Source organism: Lichenostomus cassidix, chromosome 5 (genome assembly GCF_008360975.1).
Source record: "Lichenostomus cassidix isolate B80296 chromosome 5, HeHo_3.0, whole genome shotgun sequence".
Classification (NCBI taxonomy): Eukaryota; Metazoa; Chordata; class Aves; order Passeriformes; family Meliphagidae; genus Lichenostomus; species Lichenostomus cassidix.
Window position 1 is genome coordinate 62,435,740 of NC_139486.1, and position 25,677 is coordinate 62,461,416.

The following is a 25,677-nucleotide window of genomic DNA, read 5'->3' on the forward strand; positions in this document are numbered from 1 at the left end:
TGGAGCGGGAACGGAGCGGGCATGGAGCGGGCACGGAGCGGGAACGGGTGGGACATTCCTTTCCAGTTCCCTTTCCTGCCCCGTGCTTGTCTTCCTTTGTATTTTTGTGTTAAATACATATCATCATGTTGGCTTTTCGCAAAATGGATACTGCGTGTATAACTTTAATTCTTTTTTACAAAGGCAGCCTTGCTGTGAAAATGTACTTGTGTAATGATGACCAATGCCCTTCTTCTTGTTGCTAGCTAAGCTTGGACACAGTATTGAAATAGCTGATAGAGTTTAGAATGCTTGTTTGTAGTTAGAATGCTTGAACTGCCGGCTTGAATCGGATAACATCCCACGAACGGAGCCTGCCACTGACATTCCATGTCAGCACCTGTGATCTGCAGGAACCACAATCTGGGAGTGATGACAGGACTAATTAAAACCACAGCCGAGAGGATGGCCATGCTCTGAGTTGTATCCAAGGAGGAGCTAGGCTGAACAGTTTCTGGAGTATGTAAACTAGTTTGGAGAAAAGTTAGAATATGCATAATTGCTAATGAATATGCATTAGGCATAGGTATGTGAAAGGGGGGGTCTCTGTTAATACCAGGTGTGCTTTTTGGCTGAATGCCAAGCACTGTACTTTTTCTCTGTCCCCTATTGTCTTTTATTAAACTTTTAAATCCTAACAAAATAGTGAATCTCGTTTTTCACACCCCCCTTTTTCTTCTCCTCCTCTCTCTCCCCATTTTTTTTTTTGCCCTTCTTTTCCTTTTCTCTCTTTTGCTTCTCCTTTCCTTTATTTCCTCTTAGTTTCCCTTTTATTTTCTTGTTCTGTCATTTCCCTTTTGGAATAATTCCTGCTCAAGCCCCTTTTCCTACTACAAATGTGTGGCTTCACCTGCTACTTTGGTTCAATATTCAGAGCAATATAATAAAGTCCACCAAAAACTCAGTTGAGACTTTATAGTTATTGATGCTTTAGTGTGTAAATACATTGAAAGAAAAGAAAGCCAGCCAAAAAAGACGAGGTGGATAATGCTCCTGGATAACTGCTGCAGCATTCTCTGCTAGTTAGTAATGCACAGAGAATGGCCTAGGGAAATTCAAAATTCCAGGTATACTGTCTAAGTTGAGAATGATTTGGGTGCTATCTTCCTAATAAAATAAAATAAAATCTTGTGAAAAGCCAGGACTTAGAAAACTTCAGGAATAGCACTAGGAAAGGCAAGAGAAAAAAAAATCATTGTGAAAAGTCTTCCCAAATATTTAATATAATTATTTCAATATTTTTAACTGGATTTTGTATTGAATTTTCAATCAGTTTAAATAGAGCAACCCATAATCCCCACTTGAGGCAGAAAGAGTGATAAATCCAATCTTTATTAAACTTTCACTTTTGAAACACAAGGAAACTTTATAGAAAGACAAAATATATAAACACTGAAATACAGGAAAACATTTTAAAATTCAACATTTTTTACAGGGTCCAAAGATTTGCAGCTGCAGCTCTGAGAGCTGAGCCAGGAACACAGAGATATAGTGCCTGGCCTGGGAAGGGTCCCAGGGAATGGATGAACACCAGACGTGATGGGATCTGTTAAACTGTACATGGTATACATGAAGTGGAAGTAAATTCCAGTTGTAATGATTCACTGCTTTGTCCAAGAGCTCTGTAAATGACCCCAGGACAAAATTAATGGGTTACGGCAGAAGAATATCCATGCTAGGAATGATTATGGAGTCATGACTGTTTGTGCCAGGAATGACCACCAGTGACTGACAGAAGATAAAATCCTTGAATTTACAAAGAACATAGGAATTTCTTCCTTCTCCTCTTTAGACACCCCTGCCTTTGTAAAACTTGTGGCCTACACCAAGTGTTCTACTTGGTCTAAGCCACAAGAATACTAAATAGGCAGGAATACTAGAGCTGGGTGGGTGACAGCATTCCCATTCCAGGGAGACACAGCTGGAATTCTCCTAAGACTAAACTCACAGACTACCCATTCTGACTACCTCAGTCCTGCCCGTGGATCCAGTGGATCATTTGGGACCCAGGAGCAGATTCTGATTGATCGATGCAACTATTCTCCGCAGATAGTGGTGACCAGCTGGAACACTGGAGAGAACAGCAGCAATTTCCTTCTCCCTGGGGAAGATAAAATTGTCACAAGTGTTGGAGAGGATCCAGAGCATTCAATTCCCCATCCCTGCTTTGGGATGGAGTCACGTGGAGCAGTGCTTTGTCAGCTCACCCGATATTCCCAATGAGGGTGTGGACACTGAAGGGAAGTACAGCAGATGGGTAGTCATGGGAGAGAGCCAGAGTCAACTCAAACTTGGCAAAAGCCGCGGAAGAGGAGAACACAAGCTTTACCCTGTGGAAACAAACACAAAGATCTGTGCAAAACAGTCAAATGGGCTGCTTCTGCTGTGGAATTAGTGCCAGGAGCAGAAAAAAGTGATGTCACTGATGCAACAAGCTCAGTAACTTCTAAAGAGTTCCCACACAGACCCACAGGAACTTCAGGAATAAGATAAAAAAGACCCTTCACACTTTATCAACACTTCAGAATCCAAACCCCCAACTTCCCCCACAGAAAAAGTTAGTGCACACATAATTTACAGAATCATCCAGATATTATGGGAGAATAGAGTCTAAAAATATGTTTTCTAGTTAACATAAAACATTCCCAGATAGTTAAGGCTTTCTAATGTTTTAAGTAGGACTGATTTGCCTCCAGCTCCATAGAATTTTTGGCACTCCTGCAAAGGGAGCTACAAAATTAGAATAACCTCTGGAACAGCACCAAGGTGGGCAGAGCAAGTTAATAACTGGGCACTTCTTAACTAAAGATATGTATCAATAATGGAAGGATGATGTGAAATTGTATTTGTCTGGTCCCACTGGGACATGTCACAGAACTGGGAAGTAGCAAGGGAAAATGGAAAGTAAAGAAAGTAAACTTTAGTTTCAGGGCATCCTTCTTTCCATGACTGATTCTGCTCAGCTGAGGCAAACAGAAGATTAAAGGAAACAAAGCCCTAAGCTGCAGGTAAACTTTTGGCTCTGTTTCCTTTGCATTGCTACAATTTGGCCTAAATATTTAAGAAAGGCAAGTCAACAAGGAAAACAGCAAGGAAAGAGAGGCTGTCTGATAGTCAAAAAGTGGATGAATCCATGAACAGCTTAATTTCCATGCCCTGCGACACTACAGTGCAATTGTATGAAAATAAATTAAATTGTTCTTAAAAATAGCTGCATAAAATGTCACTTTTAAGAAAACCACATTGAAACTATTTCAGTGTTTTGCTTCTGATTATCTAGACTCCCTCTTAAGGGTGCTGTGCACACCATCTTATAGAATCACAGAATATCCCAAGTCAGAAGGGACCCACAAGGATCATCAAAGTCCAGCTCTTGGCCCTGCACAGGACACCCCAACAATCCCACCACCATCATCTGAATTTACTCACTCTGTGTCTTTGATATCTGTCTCCAGGAGATGGAATTTTGCACCCCACCTCTCCAGAAATTCCAACTCCTGTCCCAAGATTCTGCAGCGATTCACCACCAAGGAGATGTCAAAGACAGCCTGGGGGAGCAATTAGAAAAGCAACATCAGCACTCAGGGGGTGACCACATGATGCTTGAACACACAGCTCATCCTAGAAAGTATAAAAATAAAGGTGTTTTAAGGGCTCTGCTACCTCAGTTTGGATGGAAAAATGAAATTGTACAAGTATAACAAATGTACATTTTTTGCCTTAAATTTGTCCTCTCAGCTTTGCCAACAGGTCCACAGCCACACAGGAACATAGAAGTTTGGCTTGGCAATTTAAACCTACATTCTTTAGGAGGCAGAATGGTCTTTGGCTCAGTTCTTTATCTTTTTCACAGAAAAAAAAGAAATTTAAACAAACTCCAGCTTTTAGGACTCCTGCCTTCAGAGACAGGTATGTCCCCTCACACCTCAGAATACTCCTGAAGCAGATTTTGGTTTGCATTCCTGAAGCTTTCATTAAGGTGCTTTGGTTCTCAGCTCAGCTCTATTTTCTCTGTGGCAGAAGATAATAATTGGGCTTTTTTCAGAGTCTAAGTTACCCTGGAATGTTACCTGGGGCAAGTAGTGCACTGTGGGACACTTTTCCTGCCATTTTCCCCGGCTTTCAACAAACTGCAAGATGAGTCTTAGGACTAAACACGAGGAGGGTGAAGCTTGTTCCTCTGCAACAAAAAAGAAAAGCCATTTCACGAAGCATTAGAAGATAAAGTACACATTTAGAGTCTTCCCAACAGCAGATTAGCAGGGCTGCTACTTTCACACTATTCAAAAAAATCTCACCATCCAGGAAGGATTCAAAGTCCAGGCTAACGATGCTTCTGGAAGGACGTGAAGCGAAAAACTCGCCATCTGAGAAGGAAAGTTAAAAACCTCAGTTATTTCCATGCTTAGTTCTGGAGTTACAGCTCTTCATCTTCAGAAACAGCACTGCATTACATACATTTCTGAATTTTCATATGAAAAACATATTCAAAGCCACCTGAGAGCAGCTTACACACTGTAGTGTATTTTCTATTTCCTATTTTCTTTCAGCAGATCTTTACAAATATGGACAATTTATGTTTCTATTGTCTAACATTTCAAATTCATAAAACCTACTCATTTTGTGACTCACCTATGGGGGGTCCAAAACCAACTGTGAGCGTCACAGAATCAAAAAGAAAATTAAAGACAGCTTGCTGCTCACTCCACTCCACCAGCTCCCACTCAATGATGCTGAAAAGGGGAAAAAAAACCCACCATCACCTCAAGTTTCAACCAACCAACCCAAAAAAACTTCCCAAGGAACAAACATCAGAGTATTAAATGCACTTGCAGCTCTTATCACATCATAGACCAATTTCTAATGCCAAATGGAGTCTTACATTCCAACAGAATATAAGCATCTGTTGGAAATACAAGCATATTACTACAAATTTGATATAAATGTCGATTTGAGGTTTGAAGGAGAGCTGAATGTGGAAACCCTGAACAAAGGGTAGTACTGCAAAGCTATTAATGGAATAACTGCCTCACACATGGAAGTTCTCCAAGGCTTTATTGCCTACCTTAGGCTGCAAGGAGATGGGCATCCCAAGATTTCCCACATCAAACAAGGAAAACCAAACCCAAACTCATTCATGTACAAATATGAGGCCCCAGATATAGCTATTAAAAAATAACACCGGGAGGTGTTTTCCTTACTCATATTTCTGCAGGATTTCCGTGTAGGCCTTTATACCCTTCCTATGTTCCTCCATCTCAGCCAAATCACGCTCCTCCTCAGCATCCATCTCTGACAGTTCTCTGCAAGGACAAACCAATCCCATGGGATGTGGTACAGTGGTTTAGAACAGACCAACCCTCTAAAAACTGAGTGTGCACCTTATTCGTAAATCCTCCTTGACATCTTACCTCAGAAGTTCCTCTTCTTGGGCTGTGATGCTTGCCATTTCTAAAGCAAAGGGAAAAAAGGAGAGAAAATGAAAAAAATAAGAGAAAAGAACAGCATGAAAAGCCCTAATTTGCTGTGCACTCACTGTCCTTATGGAGTTAAAGATTAAAATTATTGGACAATTAAAATGCTGAATATGACCACCGGTATACACTCTTCAAGTAGCAAGTTCTAAATTCCCTTTTTCCAGGGTAAAAACAGTCCTTTTCATTCTTTAACATCTATGTAATTAGCTATGTGCAATGCAGGAAAGACAGCAGCAGTGTCTGCATGCCTCTCACAGTCAATACTTCGGGGTGGGGGTTGAGTATCACCCTCTCCAGGATCTAAAACACCAGACAAAAAGGGCATTCAGTTACCTTTCAGTAGGTTCTGCCCTCCTGCCATTCCAGCATTGCTGCTGGCTTCCTCTTCATGCCAAAAAGAATCTGTGGGAAAGAAATATCAGCTCTGTGCAGAACTCTCAGATTCAATACATAGAGTTAATTTCATTTGTCTGTGGGCTCCAGAAATCTCAGCACTTCAAAGTTAACTAAAAAAAAAAATATACAAATATACGGAAAAGTATCCACTAAAAACCTCAAAAAGTGATAGTAACAAGAAAAGCTCATTTTATTGCACTGCTTTAGAGCTGCTACTGTGCAATCTGAGTTTTACTTAAGGCACTGGAAGAAAAGCATTGAAACTACAAAGCATCATTATACAGTAATGCCAAGTTCTGACTGCAGCTTGTATGAAACAACCACAGACACAGAATCCTGAATGAACCTTTTAAACAGCAGCTCTGCAGAAAGAAGGACAAACAGCATATTGATCACCTGTTTGGAAATACATACCTGATTCCAGAGAAACCACACAGCTGTCAGCCTCCTTCATCAGGTCATCCACCTTTCCTATTCTCGACTGGAGCTTTCTGCATTGGTCCTAAGATGGGAGAATTGTACTTGAGTCAGTGATATTATTTTAAAAGCTGAATATTCTTCTGGGACCGCCATGGGGCTCTTTGCTCGCTAATTAATTAAAGAAGCTGATAAAATCTGTCCTTAGAGGAAAGAGGCAACTGACAAACAGTGGGGCAGTAGCCAATAATAAAAAATTACTAAGTGCTTACTGAATCTCCCAACAGAGGGATAAGATATGGACATAAATAAATCCCTAGAGCTTTAATATATACAAACCTTTGATCCCTGTCAGAATGCACTACTGGCGCACTTCGTTGTTACTTATCAGAGAGCCCCTGCATGGTTTGGGTTGGAAAAGACTTTAAAGAACATGCAATTCCAATCTCCTGCCACAGGCAGGGACATCTTCCAATATTCCAGGTTGCTCCAAGCCCCATCCAACCTGGCCTGGGACACTTCCAGGGATGGGGCAGCTACAGCTTCTCTACCAATCTGTGCCAGGATCTCCCCATCCTCACTGGGAAGAATTTATTCCTAAATACTTGCTACTACTACTACTTACCTACTTACTAACACTGGCATTGCTACAGTATAAAGAGCAAATTTTTGGTGGTGTTTCCTTTAATTCTCCCATTTTTCACTCTGTTAATCACCAAAACTCTAGGGCAGAAGGTTCCTATAGTGTGACTGCAAGGAAGTCACTGTCCTGCCGTTGTATTTACATATAAAAAGGGAAATGCATTTATAAGAAAGAAATTTCCATGAGAGTGCACACTTACAATAATTAAGCTCCTACACATTTAAAGACAAGAAATGTGGTAGAAATAACTTTTTAAAGGTAAATCCCTGCAGCCCTGTGGCTCCTTACCTCAGCACACTGCAGCAGTTTCCTGTACAGTATCTCCTTCTCCTTGTGAGACAAGATTTTAGCCTCCTTGGTGAAACAGGATTTCATCTTCTTCAGTTCTGCTCCAAAGTTCCTCAGCTACAATGAATGGGAAATACAGAAGAGAAAGCAAATGGAAATATAATTCTTCCTGACTCTAGTTCACTACCTAACCTCAGTGATATCCCATGCCAAACTAATGATGAACTATGAAAAATAATGTCTTTGATCAATTTTGACTTAATTTTCAAGGAATAGATCTTTATTCTTGGCATTAGAACCACAAAAAAGAAAATCTCTTGATCCACCCTCTCAATTCTTGTGGGGTACTTTCACAAATTTTCTGGGTTTTATATGCAATGACTCTGGGTCATTTTTTCCTCTTTAATATATTTCAAAGGACATATTTCCTTGCATTCTCCTGACATGCTGTAAGTTCTCAGCAGTTTTCCATTCCGAAAATATTGTGCCTTGTTTCACCTGCTGTTACTTTGTGACCATTCTGGTTCTTATTTATTGTGAATAAATAAATTATCCTCACTTCTTCATTACATATAAACATTCTTTCCATGCAGCATTACCTCTTCATCAGTGCAGGTTCTCATCACTTCCCACAAACTCCTGTTCACGTGCACTAAGGGCTGATCCAGGACACTCACATGTGGTTTTAACCTGAAATATGGAAAAAAAACCAAGTTGAAAGTCTTGTTGCAATTGCATTGACCACATAAAGCAGCACGTTGGTATTTAAACAATTCATTTCTAAATCTGTAATAAACTACTAACTACATTTTTACTTTTCCTGTATGTAATATATTAACTTTCTTCAGGCCATTTCCATACACGCAGAACTGAAGAAATGGAATTGCTGATAAACTAGAAAACCACTCACTCCACTGTTTTCTGAGACAGGTCCTGGCAATCCTCCTCATAAATCCGCAGCTTGGGCCGGTGAACGTACTGGCTGTAGATAAGATCTTCTGCTGTGGGAGGTGCACTGACTTCACACTGGGAAAAAACACAGGGAAAAGTAGGAAGAAAAAGAAAAAAAAAAAAAATTCCATGTTTTTCAGAAATAGTAACTTCCAATCAATTCAATTCAGCTTTCATGGCTTGTGTTCCCTCATGTTGGAGCACAGGCTTCCTTTTGGCATATGTGCCTCATCATTAGAGCTCAAAAAAAAAAGAAACTAAGTATTACTGAAAGAGGTAAACTCCCTTTTATATGAAGACTTGAAAGTAGTCTTGAATGCAAGTAACAACAGTGCTCCCCAATAAAACCATGCTTAATTTAAAATCAAAGCTCTCAAGCCTTAGGGAAGCCTTACTGAGCTTTATTCCTCAAATAAATATGAGGGGGGTATTTCAGCAAGCTGCTTGTATAGTAAAGCTCATAAATAACTGAAATGAATTACTTCCACTCATTCAGAGAAAGTTTTCAGGGGCTTTTGTGGAGGTGGCTGTTTTTTATCAGTCACTGGTGCACAGTAGCAACATTATTAAGCCTGCTGAATATTTAGAGACAACTCAGTATGAATAAATTTGTAAAGTAAACTGTAGCTAAGCTGGGGGAGCATTTTAAATAAAAATGGAAGAGATTTAGAAGTCAGACTTCTGTTCTTTATTTCTTCCCCTTTCTTCAGGCAAGGAAATAGAGTAGCAATGTCATGGTGAAGCATTTCTAAAGTAGAGAGTAGAACAGGCAGGAGTAGTGCAGAGTAGCTGCAAGCAGTTGGACATGGTGAGAAGATCAAGTGGAAAGATCAGACTGAGCTTTTAATTTTTACTTTCAAATTTATTGTCCTTAAAACAAGTTAAAAAAGCAAGAAATAGCATATTTATCCAATAACAGTAATATATATGGTATTCAGTGAGGAGATGGAAATCTATTCTAGTTTTCATTTAATGATGTTTGAGTTGCTAAAAATTAAGACCCTAAACAACAAAGGAGTATTATTTAAGGTCAGTTATATGGTCCCACTCACACTGGCTGGAAGCTGGCTGTGCCGGGGCTTCTGAATCACAACGTGGACTTGAAGAAGGGCAAAAAACTCCCCAACTGTGATAGTACCACTCTGATATTTCTGTACATTTGAGGAAAAACACACAGGTAAGTCCATTTTTCAAGACAGAACACTTACTGGTGTATATACACGGGATTTTTTTCCTGTTAGGACAAAATGTTGCTTGTTTTCTAGTCCTGTCCATACCTACCTCCCATAAATTTTCTTCACAAATGCTGTCTGTGAGAAGCTGGGACTCCACCTGACTGCTGCGCTGGACTGGGAAATCAAAATAGAAAGGGAGGGATATTGGTGGAGTAATTATATCTTTATGGGGCAAAGAACATAAGGTTTGGGACTCTTATCACAAATGGTCTCTTACTTGTTAACTCTGTGTCAGCCTTCACAGAATCCAGGGAGCTGCTGGTGCTGGCTTGAGGACACTCAGGGCTTTTAGCTGAGAGATATGGAGATTCTCCACCTTTGCCAACTTCTGCTTGGTCCTGAGACACATCATCAAAAGTCACCTAATATTAACAAATTAAAAAAAAATAATATAGTTATATGAAACAATCTAACTGGACCAGGGGTTTATTGTAGCTGTTCCTTGAAAGGATTAAAGGGACACCATGCAGAGAATGGTTTAAAATGGGAAAATCCTTCATTCTGCCCATTTTGCTGGCACCGGAATGCATCAACCTGATTCTTCTAACTTGGCAAAACAATGAAAACCACAGGGAATGACACAGGAAAATGTTTTTCATAAACTGGTGGTTATGAAAAACAAGGAAACCTACTAACAGATCCACTCACACCCCCAAAATTTAAGCCCTGGTGGTGTTCCCCACATCCTTACAGTGAGGGAGCAAGCTCACCTCCAAGTCTCGAGAGGTCCCAACATTGACATGTTCATCCCTCCTGGCCTTCTTTGGGCTTTGAAGATCCTCCTCCTTTTGTTCAAAAGGTCTTTTTGTGTTGCAAGCTTTTGCCTCTTCAAATGGATCCTTTTCAGAGTGGGGGATTTGTTTTTTGTTTTTATCATCCCAAGCGTTTTCCACAAGTTCAGAGATGAGAGAGTCATTGGAATCTGTATCCTCCAGGCACACAGGGAGAAATTCTTCTGCTATGAACTGAGAAGGGCTGAAGTTCTGCCTGCTGGACTTGTTACCTGGGGTTTCACTGCTGTTTGCTGGAACTGGGGCTTCTGCACTGTCTGATTTTGTATTTATGTCTTGTACAGTGGAAACAGGATTTCTCTTGTTTGGTAATTTAGGCTGGAATATACCCAGAGGGATATTTATTCCTGGATATTTGTCCTTAGGTGCCATTTCTATAGGAGCAAGTCCAGATCCCAGATCTGTGTTCTCCTGCTTTTGGGTATCAAAGTTATTTGCTTTACTGACAGTGTTTTTTCCCAAACTCAGGGTATCCTCTGGCTGAGCTGAGGAACTGGGCAGCTGATCAGAAGCAGCAGTTTTGGAAACAGAAAGAGATTTTCTTTTCAGATCTTTCAGTTTTGAACAAATACCTAAAATACGTGAAACTGATGCTGACTGATCCCTTGGACTGTCACTGACCAAAGGTTGCTTAGTTTGTTCAGAGTTCATTTGAAAGTCTTTTGGAGGCACCTCCCCTTCAGCTGACAGCTCCTCATTTTTCTTAGATTCCTTGTTAGCAGCTGGAATGAGGTTTGCTCCAGCCAAGCCCAAATCTGAATCTTCATGCCGAGCTGAATCCTCTTCCACTAGCTGGTTTCTCTGAGTACTAGGGGCATATGAATGACCCTCCTGAGGATCTGATCCCTGCATGGGAAAGGGAACACAGGATCCCAAACTGCCACTTTCTTCCTTGTGATCCATAGGGCCCTTACTTGGGAACGTGACAGATACTCCCTTTGATCGCAGTTCTTCTGGTGGTGTGAGATCCTGCTCCTTGCTTGCAGGGACAGAATTATCCTCGGGAAGGCCATGATCCTGTGGTGCCCCCACATCCATAGTGTTTTCTCGAAGTGAGACAGAATAAATGGAATGTGGTGTTGTGACACTGGGGACCTCGGTAGCTCCTTTCTCACTAGGAAATGCTGAGGCTGTTGAAACAGAACAGGGAATGCTGGGCTTATCCTCAGGTTTTGTGGCATATTGTGAGGAATCCATTTCACCTCTGCTGGACACCAGCTCACTGTGCACACACTGTGGTGGCTGCTGGCTGTTTGTGTGGGGCACCTGCTGGGCCTCAAACCCACAGATGTTCTTACTGACAGCAACGGTGTGGCATGCAGTGATGTCCATGTCCTCCTGGTCGTGGCCAAACACGACGGTTTTGTCAGCAGGAATGGCTGGGATGGGCTGAATGAACTGTGCTGTGTGAGTTGTGGTGATCTCCATATCCTGAGGCAGAGCAAAACTGACTGTTCTGCCACCTGCAGCAGCCTCCTGCCCACCCTGCTCTGCCATCATTGTCGTCACGGCCCCTTTTTCTAAGGACATTGTTTCATTTCCACCTTGACCAAAACATCCAGGTGCTGCTTTATTTTGTGATGAAAGAACGTTGATGCTGTAATCTGGAACCATCACCACACAGCTGCCAGTCACGTCCATGTTTTCACTGTGGAGAAACACAGAAGATTCTTCTCCAAAGAAAGGTAAGTGGGAACTTCCCTTGGGTGGCTCAGATGTCCTGGCCTGCACCGGCTCTTCCGCACCCCTCTGGAGCAGCCCAGGAGCTGAGGGGGGAGTTTTTAAATCCTCTCTTGAAGAACCTGTTCTACCCATGGAAAAATGTCTCTCAGAGTCTCCTAGGGGTTGCAATACTTTGCTTACAGCCCTCACAGGCTGGAGTTTCTCTTGCGTCTCTGAGTTTTTGCCATCTGTATTCCTTTCCATAGCCTGACTCCTTTTAATACTCCCATCAATACTCCACACTTCAACATTTTCCTTGTCCATATCAAGAGAATACGTACCCTCAGTGACATTTTTGCTCTGGTTCTTTCTTGGAATGATTTTACAGGGCATTTGTTTCGGTTCTGCTGTTATCCCACTGCTTTGACCATCAAAGACAACAGTGTGGCATCTTGTAATTTCCATTTCTTCCTCCTCAGTTACATTGGAAGATGTGGATCTGTTACCCAGGAAATGAGGTTTGCAGGTGACAGAGGTGAACACTGCAGTGGGATGTTCATTATCAACACTCTTTCCACCATCCTTAACAAAGGTTTTAGTCACATCCATGTCTTCTCCTGCAAACATTACTGTCTTCTCACCTGAAAAAACAAGCTGGGGGTTTGCAGAGGGATGAAACCTGCTCTTCAGAACACTGGAAGCCACCAAAGGTGTATGTGAGCCAAACCCAGTGCTGGCTGAAGCAGGACTACGAGCCTGGGACACATTTTCCATGTGTCCACCTGAGGCTGAAGGCAGTTCAAGTGCACTGGTTTTATAGGGCACAGCAGCAGGATTATCTCCAGGTGCCAGACTCTTTGGGATGTTCCCAAACGCCAGGGGTCTGCTCCCAGGGAGTGGAGGGTTGGTACTCACTGGTTTTTCACAGATTTTTTGGCATGAACTGTTCTTTTCTGTGGTGCTGTCCTTATGGATGATGTCTCTGTAATTCCTAGACATTTCCACATCATCACACTTAGAAAGCACAGCAGTTTTGTCCTGTCGGTAGACGATCTCCGATGAAACAGATCCCTGGATGGCAGACACTGCCCTGGCCTGTTTCCCAGCTCGCAGCACTGGGGGGTCTCCTCTGCTTTCAGCATTTGCTCTTCTTCTGTCTGCACAAAGCTGAGGATCTTGCTGAACATTTAAGTCCTGATTAGATGCTTTCCTTAACCCAGAATTATCTAACTCTCTGGCTTGGACATCCTTTTGGAAGTTGAGACTTCGGTTCCCAGCAGTGGAGAGGGCAAAGCACACCTTTGCTGTGTGACTGGTTGTCATGTCCATGCCCTCGTCTGCAAACGCCTCAGTGACATTGGCACACTCCCGCTGCTCTGGAGGAGCCACACTGATGCCAGGGAATGGAATTTTAACATCAGCTGCCTCATATTTTGTCATCTCCATCTCACCTTCTTGGCCTCGAAACACTTTTGTCACATTGCAGGTGTCCAGCGGCTCATGGGAATAGCCACATTCCCTGGACGGTTGTGCCACATCTCCTGAGCCTTGGGAAGGGACACTGCAAACATTCTCCTTCTCAAGGATCTCAGCAGGATTGTGTACCTCCTTGTTTGCCTTCAGTCCCAGCAGAAATTCACTTAAATGTATTTTTTTCACAGTGGTGGCTTCTTCCTTCTGTTCCAAAGACAGGGCTGGATGGTTTGCTGGGTCAGAGAGCAAACTCAATTCCTTGCTGCTTTCTGCCTTTGCATGGCTGGAGTGTAACTTAGCCAGGAAGGAGGTGAAGTTTATTTTCTCAGCTTTGTCAGGCTGGTGGGCTGTGAGGTTCCGTTGTATCATGGCTGTGTGACTGGCTGTCATGTCCATCTCGTTCTCCTCTGAGAAGAGGAGGGTGGTGTCCTGCCTGTCTGTCCTTGGAGTGGCTTTGTCCACATCATGCCACTGGAAAACAAACCAAAAAAGAGAGGAGAATTCAGTGACTGACACTTAAAACAAATGATCAATGGTTTATTCTATTTAAAACAGAAGTCAACTAATGTTGACTAATGCAAAGCCCTAAGGTTTTAGCTCAATAAATCTTTAAAAAAGCTCCAACCCTGTTGATTTCAGGCTTCCCTGATAAGCAGTAACATATTCAAATAAGGGACAATGACTGAATTATTCAAATATATCAAATATAAATGTTTTTTAATGAAACAATGTGTCTCATCTTACCCTTCACATGAAGAAGTTACAGAGAAATTTAAGAAGCAAGAGTTATTTATGTTGCAGTCTAACGCCTATCAGATAAGGAAACATTTCAAAATACAGAATATTTAATTTCAGAAGAATTTTATGTGAATACAAAGGTTTCTTTTTTAGGCAGTTAACGTTTTTAATCTTTAGTACACAAATTCTCGTGATCTATTTTGGACACTGGTATGTTCAGCACCAAAAAACTAAAAGCCTTCACATACCTCAGTCTCCTGCCCCAGAGCCTGGATGGGGGCGTGAAGCAAAGTGTTCATCCCTGTAGAAAGAAAGGGAATACTCCAGTTTTTGTGCTATTTGCTTATTATTTTATTCACTAAGCTGAAGATCCATGCGCTGAGTAAATAAATACTCAAATATATTCTGGAAAATATTTTCATTACTCCCTTCAGCACCTCGAGGGGCCACCCAGACTTCCATAACAGGATCCTTGTAAACAGCTTCATGGGACAAAGCCCATTCAGAGAGAGCTGTCTCAAGGCAGGGAAATTTCTCTAGGTAAGTTAAAATTACTCTAACACAAACAGTAACTTTAAATGAACAGAGTAACTTTGTTATTAAATACAAACTCACCAGTGATCTCACACGGAACAGCCCCAGGGTCATCATTGCTACAAAAGGTGAGTTTGAGAAACAGTTTGTTAAAAGGTTTCAAAGAGAAGCCTTGATGAATAAACTGAAGAGGCAGAGAATTGTGTTGCACAGAATTCCGAGGCAGAGCTCATGTGGGTCTGGGCAGCAGATGCCAGACACCGCTTATTTGTCTACAATATATTCTAATTTGAGTTACAATCTTATTATTCCCATGAAACTAGCTATAATGCCACAAGGCACTGTTCAACATACAGGGGCATTTTAATTCTTCAATGACATGAAAAAGGTAATTCTTTACTTTTTATAGAATCTATGGTTCTGTGAAATTCCCCTTCTCACATACAAAGTGTCTTATCTGTTATTTTGCCACCAAGTCATTTTAATTTTACAGATCACATAACTGCGTTTTGTCTACAAGAAATTTGATGCCAGAATAACATTTCATCTTTTTCTAAGGAAAAAGTTTGGTGATAAACATTGAATAATAACAAATATCTATAAGACATGATACTTACTCATTAGTCACGATATCATTCTTCTCATCTGCTGAACACTCTAAAAATAAGAAAATTACAAAATTAGAATGTGAGAAGAATGATCACATTTGGACTTGATTATGTTAAAGGTTTTGCCTGACCCACATGATTCTGGTTCAATAAAACATTGAGACAAGGGTGAACTGCACAGAAAAGAATGTTCTGAAGCTCTCACCCTTGATGTGTCTTCTTGTGGCAAAAACTCTGTGACTAAGGGGTTTTCAGCCAGGCCAGGGTAAAGAACTGACCATGCTGTTCCTTCCCCAAACCGAAAAGTTCTGATTTCTTAAATTCAAGCTAGAATCTTGTTGCTAATAGTCTGGGAATCCTGTAAGAAAAAGGAGTATTACCTGTATTTTCTGTCTCTGATGAATTATTCTTGAGATCTCTCTGGAAGACTCTGCAGCTAAGAACAAAACCACCAGTTTTTGAAAACACAAAATCATCTCTAAAACCAAATTTTTCAAAAATCAGCACTATTTTCAATCTTTTCTACATGCTCTGAAATGAGATAGCAAAAGCCAGAAGTGTAATGAACCCAGCTGTATTTTTCAGGGAAAAGATGCCATTAGGATACTTAAGATGGAACTCAGTAGAAAATACAATGGAAAAGAAAGATTCCTCATTATACTAATTTCATTGAACGGGACATTTTTTCAGCTGGGAAGAGAAAATGAATAATGGCTCTCAGGGTTCAACCTAACTGGATGTTGCAATCGGTGTAACAATTTCCCCGCTGCTTGTAGCCATTTGTGATGACTCAGTGAGAACAGTTTTAGGGGAAGGATTATTCCCTGCATGCTGTGCCTGAGCAAAGGATGTAGGTGTGCACCCTGCAGCTCACGCACTCGATAGTGTTGGCGAAGCTGACCCTGCGCGAGCTCCTCCTGCGCCTCTCCACGTTGATGTCCTGCCAAAAAAAGAACACAACAGGTTGCTACCCACGACAGGCACAGCTCTCTGAGAAACACCAAACCATTATTATCAAAAATGGGGCATTAAAACCACCTGTGTTATTCCAGTGACACGGTTTGATCAGCAAAAACACTGAGGGGGATTGGTAGGAAAGGGCTTGATAGACCTACCTGTGTCATTTCATTGCCATGTCCCAGATCATCCAGGGGATTTCGTGGAGCCTTTAATATCTGAAAGAAAACACAACAGTTGAGATCAGCTCCAGCTCTAAGAGCTTTTTTGCTTTCTTGGCTGGAGAGAGTTTCTAAGAGCCAGCAGTGCCTCAGTCAATCCTCTCAGTCTAACAGGCTCTTTTAGAATGCTTTTCTTCAATTCCCAAGAGAAAGCAAGCTCCTCTTTCAGCTTCTCTTGGATCCTTTCCCCCCCTCACACAGTTTTATTTTGAGGAATGCTGTAAGTTACTCACGGAGGACAGTCGTTTCCTTCTGATGTGCTCTGTGTTATCACTGCAGGGGAAAAAGGCAAACAGGTATTGATGCCTAAAGTTTTTAGCATTTATTTGTTTTTCATGTATTTGTAGCTTTGGAGACTCTTAAATGCCTCGGTAGAACTTCTAGCACTTTCCCACCTTTATTTCCCACACTGAACAGGTGCTTATTGACACATTCCTGAAATTTTGTTACATCTTGCTGTTAAGCTCTCCAAGGACATTTTTTTTGCACCATGTAACCAACAGGCATAATAAAGGTAGAGTAGGAGGGCAGAACCCGGGGGGGGAAGATTACCTAACCAACTGCTCCTCTAATTAGACAATATTGGCTAGATATTCTAATTGCCCAATCTTATCAATTGTAAGGATCTTATTCTGAATGTGTTTTTTTGCTATATTGTGTACCCAAAGGCTTTCAAGTAAAGGTTTGCTTTTATATTAACATTATATTGTCTGGCAGAGTTTGTGTTCTGCTTCCAGGCATCAGTATGAGGGCACAAATTTGCACCAAGGTGTGTTTCCTGAATGGTTCTGCCACAGTTTTGAGGTTAATAAATCGACTTCTCTGTTATTTTCACAAGTGTGAAATTAAATAAAAAACGTGCTTGGAACAGATTGATCATTTCAGCACTGGTTCCCAGAATGAGCTTTGGAAAACTCAGGAGACTGCCCCCAGTCCAATGGTCAGTTCATCTCCTGACAGTCCTTCACTATGAAATCCCCTCACTGAACACCAAAGAAGCTCCCCTCACAACGGAAAACACATTTCATTCAAGGGATGTTGAAGTGCATTAACAAAAATTTTGCCTCTAAAGGGCAATATTTATACCACAGTAAAATTCTTATAGGGTTTCAACTCACTTTTCCATATTAGGGTCTGTGTAAATCTTGTCCATTGCTGAAGGCCGTGCTTGTCCTATAAAATACAGCACCAAAATTCAAAACCATTAATGAACCTCAGCAGGAAAACTGCATAAACCCACAACTGGCTATTAGCTTTTGATGCTGTTTTTTTCCCTCTGCATTCTTTTCTAGTCACAGAAATGCTCTGAAGTACAACAGGCCTCTCAAGTCCATGTTCTCCTGTTATATTAACATTAGACACACATTTCCTATTGCATATCATATTAGAAAACAGCTGTGCTAACAGTTTAAGTATTACTGGTTAACTGAGCTTTTATTTAAAGTTAAAATTCTGGTGAATGCTGGGAGATAAATGAGATCAAACCTTATCCAAGGCAAAGTTTGCTCTGACACACACAAGACATTTTCCCTCTCACTCTAAACTGAATTTCTGCTATTTCAGCTTGTACCTGATGCTTCTTGATCCTTCTCTAGAAACAACCAGAAGAGCCTGGCTCCATTTTCATAAAACCCTCCTGAAAGGAATAAGAGGAATGTGTTTTTACAAACAAACCGTGAGTCTGCCGAAGCCAGAGACTGAATGGTGAGATAAGCAACAGGACAATATTACTTATTGACACAAACTGTTGCTTATCCAAGGCCGTGCTAAATTCCTGGACTTGGAGAAAAAGAACAGAGACCCCTCCTCGGCCTGTTACCCTTTAGGATGAGACGATTTTGTCTCTTTTTCCGTCCCTCTTTGTCCCTTTCCGCGCCCTCGCTTTGCCGCCCTCACAGCCCAGGCGCCAATCCCTTATCAATCCCAAACCCCGCGTTAATCACCTCTGTCACTAATTACATCGCATTAACCTGTTCCCCAGGCATTAATCCCCTCGGGTCGATCCGCACTGCGCTTACCGGAGGGTTCCCCACACGCTCAGCCCTCCTTCCATCCATCGCGCCCATCCCGAGGCCGCTCCCGGGGCAGCGCCAGCCCTTCTCCCGCGCTCCTTCCCCACACGGCTCGCCCCGGCCACCGGCAATGGCTGCTGTGATAACAGCCACCGGCAATGGCTGCTGTGATAACAGCCACCGGCAATAGCCGCCTCCTGCCCTCGCCGGGCCCCTCGGCCGCTCTCACCTCCCGCTCCCGGGTCTCCGCTCCCGGTTCCCGCTCCCCGGTCGCCGCCGCCCCGTTCAAATCCGGCCGCCCGCCCCGCGCCCGTGACGACACATTGGCGCCATGCAGGATGGCCGCCCCGCCCCGTACAACATGGCGCCCCCTTATGCCGTACAACATGGCGGCCTCCAGGCATCAGCCCGCAGCTGCCATTTCGGTGTCTCCCGCGGTCCGCACGCCCGCAGCCGCGGTGATGGGGATGGCGCGGTACTGCACGGGCACCGCGGGGTGCTCGGTCGTGGAGAGGTGGCTTAGCTCCGCACTGGGCTTGTGCAGGGCCGCGTAACGGCGCCGCCGCGCAGGGAAACGGCGGGCGGGAGGAGATGGCGGGGGAGGTGGGCGCACTTCCTTATAGGCCCGGTAAGGAAAAAGCGAATGTGACGAGGTGGCCGAGTGGTTAAGGCGATGGACTGCTAATCCATTGTGCTCTGCACGCGTGGGTTCGAATCCCATCCTCGTCGGGAGTGAAAGTTTTACCTTCTAATTCAAAAAAAAACTTTTTTTTGCCCCACACTTCTAAAGGAACCTTTAGCCTCCCTCCTCTACCTTCGGCCCTTATAGGGAGAGGGAGAAGCGGAGATGGCGGCTGGAACAGACAGGCTACAGTGTCGTCAGGAATTTAGTCACAGACACGAATGTCCCAAAGGTACTAGGGGTCGCAGCCAAGAGGGAGTGCCATGAGGGACCTAGGGGTGACCCACGATAGTGTCCCAAGGAATTTAGGGGCCACAACCGGGACAGAGTGTCCCGAGGGACTGACGGGGTCTCACCCAGCGTCCAGCTCCCTGGGGCAGCCTGACTTACCTACTTTTCCTCAGAACCCAGCTCTGCTGCAGAGCTTCCAGCTGCGACAACACGGCGAACAAACCCCTTTTAACCTCAACTTCCTCTGGAATCCCAACCAAATGTCCTTTTAGGGCTGGCCGGGTCCTTTGTGAAAGCTTTGGGTAAGAATTAGAGGGATGAAAGGTCTCTCCCATGAGAGAGCTGGGATTGTTCAGCCTGCAAAAGGATCCAGGGAGCCCTTAGAGCCCCTCCCAGTGCCTAGAGGGGCTTCAAGAGAGCCGGACTTTGGACAAGGGGGAACGGCTCCAAACTGGAAAAGGGGAGATTTAGATGGTATATTGGGAAGAAATTGTTCCCTGTGAGGGGGCTGAGGGTTGGGTTAGGGCACAGGGTGCCCAGAGAAGCTGTGGTTGCCTCACTCCGGGAAGTGTCCAAGGCTGAGTTGGATGGGGTTTGCAGCAACCTGGGATAAAGGCAGGCATCCCTGCCCGTGGCAGGGTGGAACTGCATGGACTGTAAGGTCGCAGCCCCTCACTGAAAATTACATCAAGGTTTTCTTCAGATACATAATTACTGCACTTGGCTTTGTTTTACATCAAGTTAGGGCACTTTAAAAAGTGTAAATGAGTGTATTGACAAGATACAAGAAAACTTCTCTCTGCCTAAGCCATCCTAAGCCATTCCAAAAAAAGTCTAGAACGAGATGCCTGGAAGTAGAAGTTAATGAAACACAGAGGTTGCAGGGGAAGGGACATCTCACACCTCTGCTGTGACAGCTCAGAGCCCTCCCTGCACACACTGCCACAGTTTTAACTACACTAAAATCCTTCTGGAAATTAGATAGCAAATTCTGTTCAGAGTGGCCAGATCCCAACTGTGCAGCCTCACAATATGCTCCCAAACATAATGGGCTGGTTAAAACACAACTGGACAATTGCTACTGTGTGGAAGGTGGGTGTTTAGGGGCTAATTCCAGTCAGTCCTGCACAGGGACAGGGTGTGGCACAGGGAAGTTTGCCAGGAGGGTTTATTTGTATGGATAGAGATACAACTATAGAATCATTCAGGATGGAAAAGACCTTCAAGGTCAAGTCCAAACCCTAACCCAGCACTGTCAAGGCAACCCAAGTAAAGCTGTACTAAATAAAGGGATTCTTCCAGGATCTGCACTTCACGTGGAAAACTTTATGCCCACGACCAGGACCCAGTATTTACCTCAGACCCAATCTCAGGAGGGAATTTAACATAGGGCATCTGCAAGAGCAACATTTTCCCAGCCAACAAAACATCAAACACTGTTTTGACTAAATAAAGTAAAATAAAATAAAATAAAATAAAATTCAATTAGAGGTAGGATCCTCGTGAAATAAATCCTAAATTTCCATTGTTCAAAGAATCTTCGAAACAGAAGCCCAGGGGAAAATTAAAAGTTTTAATTTGAATTTAAAAGGAAATTAAAATCTGCCAACTGCAGACATTATTCCAGGAAAAGAGGAAAATGCAGTGCTGAGCTCCAGTTCTTCATCAGGCCCTCTGGCCACAATCTCAGTCAGGAAAATCCCTGCCAGAGGCTTCTTTTGTAACAGACATTTCTTTCCGAAAAACCTCCCAACATAACTTGGGACACCTCAAAGTCTAATTGAACTGTCATCCTTAAATCTACCCCCTTTCCCCTGCATCCAAATCCAGTGAAAGCTCCAGCCACACTTTTTTATACACTGAAGGTGCCCAAGCTCCATTTATTTCCATGAAAGGTGTATTCCAATGCACGAAAAATTTGGACAATGCTGATTTTTAGCATCATCTCTCTAAATATCTGGAATTAAATTAGAATCACAAAACCCTTGGCAGGATGTGAAAGAGCAAAGCTCAAACCTGAGTGAATTTTTATGGAAATATTCAACATCAGACGGATGATCCAGCAGAGAAAGACATCACTCAGCTCCTCTGAGCTACTGGAAGCGAGCACTGGTTTATTGTGGTTTGGTAGCCACATCTTGGCCCTGGTGACATCATCAAGTGATTTTAGGAGGAAGGTACTAATTCCTGTGGGCAGGCCAACCTTGAGATCGCCAAAACTAATATGAACACCTTCCCAGAAGCCAAGAATCAACTGTGTAAACACTGAGGAAAAGAAGAACTACGGTGATATTTGTCAGTCTGTAAATATATTGATAAAAAATTATTTTTAAAAACTCCTCTGCTTCATAAACAGCTTTTTGTTTTCCTTGAAAGCCGATAGTCACAATGAAGTGATATCTAAAAATATCTTCAAGACAAACTCTGGGGACTAGTACCTCCAAAACTAGGCCCAATATCTGCGCCCAGAGTAATTATTTGAATGAATATTGGTAATTTCAAAGGCAAGTGTATCTTGCTGACAAACAGCAGCCACAAAACAGATTAGGGTTCTGGTTTTACCTCACAGTGCTCTCAGGGATAATCTTGGAGTTTCAAAATCAATCTGACAATAAAATACAGTAAAAAGATTTTTTTATGACATGACATCCAGCAGCTCTTTAAGACATAGCAACACAGCAGGCTGCAAGAAAAATCAGTTACTGACTTTTAGTGCATGCATTTAATTATCCATGTGGATAACTGATACAGAATCCATTGAGCTGAAGGCAAAGCTGCCCATGCTGAGTCAAGTTTGGTCCTTGTAGCCCTCAAGTGCCAATTCACTGGAAGGCAACATAAAACTCCTGGTTTAGCTCATCTTTCGCAGCACCTGTGGGAAGCAGGGATAGTTCTCCAGTCCCACTGATCCCTCCCACTCCAGCTCAAGGCACACTTTGTTCACCTCACACACAAAGAAAAGTCAATCTTTGGTCTTTCCACGCTGCTCTCCCAGCCAGCAGAGGTTGCTGGCTGTCCTGGTCACTCCTGCCAGTCCTCCATGGCCCACTCGGGCATGCTGGAACAATACTCAAAGTCCGCTCCCTTGTAGCGCAGGGCGTGCAGGAACATCACCAGCTCCTTGGGAGATGGGTCCCGCCTGCTTGTCCTGCACTCCATACACAAAGGGTCCTTCTCCTCCCAGCCCTTCTCCCCCGTTTGCCCGTCCTGATTCCCACACAAACTGAGATCTTTGTCTTTATCAAGCGTTTCCAGGTTGGTATCAGAGTTCAGTGGACAAGCTGCTGTGTCATTCCTCTTGGGATCCTTCACATCCGTCTCGTCCTCAGCAGGGCAGGAACTCCCATTTACAGGATCAGCCTCTACAGACTTTGCGCAGTCACCTGCATTCCCACAGTCCTTACTTTCACCACTACAGTTCAAGTCCTCCTCCCCAATACCCAAGACCTCCAGGCTCTGTTTGGAACGATGCTCCTCCACCAGCGCCTTGAGGAGTTCCTCATCCGTCTTGCCGATCTTCCCGCCCTTGCCCCTGTGTGGTCCCCACGCCTCCATGTTGTAGATGGGATCGTTGACGATGGGGTGTCCCAGGAACTGCAGGTGCACACGGATCTGGTGCGTGCGGCCCGTGCGCGGCAGGCACCTCACCACGCTGCTGCTGCCGTTGTAGCTCAGCCTCTGGAAGAGGGTTTGGCAGGGCTTCCCCTTGGGATCCACGCGGCACACGCCCACCTTGTAGGAAACCACCAGGATGGGCTCTTCACAGACCACCTCCTGCTCCGGGAACTCGCCCACCACCCGGCAGATGTATTCCTTCTCCAGCTGCCAGGAGACACAAGAGGAAGGCTCAGGAAACAGCAGAAAACACACCTGAGCTCCATCCTTGCTCCTCCTCCCTCTCCCCTCAATAAAATACATTCAAAGAAACTATTTTATTACAACAGGAAAGGGAAAAAAATTAAATCAGCTACTTAAAACCAAATTTCCCCTCATATTTTCCCAGCTAGTCAGGAAATCAAGAACTGAAAGGCCTGGCCTATTTTCCCCCTATGAAATTCAGGAACCATCTCTCCACAGGCTTTGGTTTACAGCCCTGAAGCCAATCCTGGAAGAAGTTTTGTTTGGATCAAGAGACTACGGAAAAATGGGAATTTTCCAAAAAATTGCAAAAGTAGTGGATGACTGCATGTATCCACTCACAAATACATCTGCTCTATAACTGGTTTGCATCATCCCAGTCAGTTTGCACAGTCCTGTGGGACAATCCCTTAGGGAATAAGATCTCCTTCAATCCAATATTATCAAAATAATTTAAATTTTTAGGAGATCACTTTCATCTAAAATTACCAGAATCAATTGAAGTTTTAAGAGACCCTTTCCAATTTAATATTACCAAATCCAATTAAATTACCGCACTGAACTAAATTTTCAGGAGATTCCTTCCAATCCGGTATCAGCAAAAGCAGTTATATTTTTTGAGTTTTCAATCTAATATTATCAATCCAATATTACCAACTTCAATTAAATTTTTTAGGAGCTTCCTTCCAATTCAGCATTACCAATCTCAATTTTCACCCTGTCTTTAGCCTATTAATGACGAGAAGCACCAACAGATAAGAACGGCAACACAACCACGAGTTGTCTGGGGAACTTGAGCTCACTCAGATCCCAAATCTGATTGACTTTGGAGCACACCTGCTCCAAGAGAGCACAGTACCAGCGGCTCCAAGCCCTCACCTGCCTCTGCCGGACCTGCTCGTCGATGCGCTTGGACACGGCCACGGTCTTGGCGAACATGAGCACGCCCGAGGTCATGCGGTCCAGGCGGTGCAGGGTGTGCAGCTCCCTCAGGCCGTGCTCCTTGCCCAGGATGAAGATGACCGTGTTGTGCCGGAACCTGCCGCAGGGGTGGACGGGCAGGGACGAGGGCTTGTCCACCACCACCACCTCGTCGTCCTCCGCCAGGATGCGGATGGGCTGGGCGGTGACGGGCGGCTCGTGCCGGTGCACCGTGTTCCTCAGGAAGTCGTTGTTCTGGAAAGAATTGGGACAATTAGCCTGAATCCAGCTCGTGCAACCACCCACCCGGCCACAAACAACGCGGACTTGACATTGTGGGAGAAGAATTAAAGCCCCGCTGCCCCGGGACCCTGGATTTGGGATAATAACTGTGCATGGCACCGTGCAAATCCAGTCACCTGCCCACAGCACACTCCCATTCCCAAGCGCCAAGCAGGGAGCCGTGGGGCATGTGTGGGGCCGCAGGATCCACACATTCCCGACTGCAGCGGGGCAGCGATTACCCGGGAGCCCCGATTTCCCCTTCAGCCCCTCCGCGGGGTTCACAGAACGGTAGACTATGCGGAGTTGGAAGGAACCCATCAGGATTATCGAGTCCAACTCTCGGCCCCGTGTTTTCTGACAGCGCAGCTGCAGCCGAGCTCTCCCAGCACTCCCCGATGCCCACCGGAGTGCCCACCTTGAGCACGATGTCGAGGTCGCGCACGGGCTCCTCGTTGAGGCGCAGGCGGCCGGCGCGGGCGGCGGCGCGGTAATAGGCGAGGGGCTGAGCGCGGAACTCGGTGCCGAAGACGTGCAGGAGGCTGCGGCCCACCCAGCGCCCCTTGCAATAGGTGCGGAAGTCGAAGTAGTAGGGGCGCACCTTGCGCAGGCCGCCCTCGAAGTAGTACGAGGTCTCGGCGAAGTGCTCGGCGCCGAAGCTCACGCCGGCGTTCAGCTTCCGCGGCGGCGGCACGTACCGCTCTCCGCCCGCCAGCCGCCGCTTCTTGGCGGCCGGCGCCGCCTCCTCCTTGCCGGCGGGGCTCGGCTCCTGGCCGCAGCTGCCCCCGGGGCACCCGGCTCCCGGCTCGGCCATGTCCCCGCCCGGCAGCCGGACCGCGATCCGCGCCGAGCGCGCCCGCACCGGCCACGCCGCGCGCCCCCACACTGCGCGCCCCCGCACCGGCCACGCCGCGCGCCGCACGCCGTGACGCATCGCGCTGCGCCGGGCGGCGCGGCCAATCAGCGCGACCCGGCACGGCCAGGCCACGCCCCCGGCGGCCCTTTCCCGCCCCCCGCCCCGTGAGGTGAAGTCGCCGGAGGCGGAGCGGGAGCGCCTCGATTTATTTACCTCAGAGCAGTTCCCCGCTCCCAACTGCTCCGCAAATGACCCCCGAGCCTCCCCGCAGCCCGCCTGCCCCTCGTGAGCCTCCTCGGTCACCGCCTGCGGGAGGGACACGTCAGGGAAAAGCCAAAACATGAGCGTTTTTTTGTAACCCCAATCAGAAAAGCCAAGAAATTAGCATTTTTCATAACCGCAAAG

General features: G+C 44.7%; 2 protein-coding genes and 1 non-coding gene across 6 annotated transcripts; 1 reads left to right on the forward strand and 2 right to left on the reverse strand.

Moving 5' to 3' along the window:
* Positions 1–1,352: 1,352 nt before the first annotated feature.
* KNL1 (kinetochore scaffold 1) lies at positions 1,353–18,785 on the reverse strand. 4 transcript variants are annotated; one of them, XM_085063458.1, is made up of 27 exons: positions 18,672–18,785; positions 18,001–18,066; positions 17,549–17,603; positions 16,664–16,703; positions 16,368–16,427; positions 16,131–16,192; positions 15,633–15,688; positions 15,262–15,301; positions 14,726–14,763; positions 14,359–14,411; positions 10,157–13,843; positions 9,664–9,808; positions 9,493–9,560; positions 9,264–9,362; positions 8,171–8,286; positions 7,860–7,950; positions 7,261–7,377; positions 6,327–6,414; positions 5,850–5,918; positions 5,451–5,490; positions 5,241–5,342; positions 4,672–4,772; positions 4,338–4,406; positions 4,110–4,219; positions 3,469–3,587; positions 2,247–2,369; positions 1,353–2,140 (listed from the first exon to the last, which is right to left on the reverse strand). In XM_085063458.1, exons 3-27 carry the CDS (start codon positions 17,581–17,583, stop codon positions 2,035–2,037), a joined length of 5,634 nt encoding a protein of 1,877 aa, XP_084919584.1. In that variant the 5' UTR covers positions 17,584–17,603; positions 18,001–18,066; positions 18,672–18,785; the 3' UTR covers positions 1,353–2,034. The 4 variants fall into 4 exon arrangements, with proteins under 4 accessions (XP_084919584.1, XP_084919581.1, XP_084919582.1 ...); XM_085063455.1 differs by lacking the exon at positions 18,672–18,785 and adding an exon at positions 18,449–18,600; XM_085063456.1 differs by lacking the exon at positions 18,001–18,066 and having other exon boundaries at positions 18,672–18,718.
* Positions 18,786–19,089: 304 nt separating this feature from the next.
* On the forward strand, positions 19,090–19,171 carry TRNAS-GCU (transfer RNA serine (anticodon GCU)). The gene has a single exon. It is a non-coding gene; the product is annotated as a tRNA-Ser (tRNA).
* A 1,743-nt stretch (positions 19,172–20,914) lies between these two features.
* RPUSD2 (RNA pseudouridine synthase domain containing 2) lies at positions 20,915–25,296 on the reverse strand. Its single transcript, XM_085063459.1, has 3 exons — positions 24,835–25,296; positions 24,093–24,389; positions 20,915–23,177 (listed from the first exon to the last, which is right to left on the reverse strand). Exons 1-3 carry the CDS (start codon positions 25,228–25,230, stop codon positions 22,377–22,379), a joined length of 1,494 nt encoding a protein of 497 aa, XP_084919585.1. The 5' UTR covers positions 25,231–25,296; the 3' UTR covers positions 20,915–22,376.
* Between the last annotated feature and the right edge of the window lie 381 nt (positions 25,297–25,677).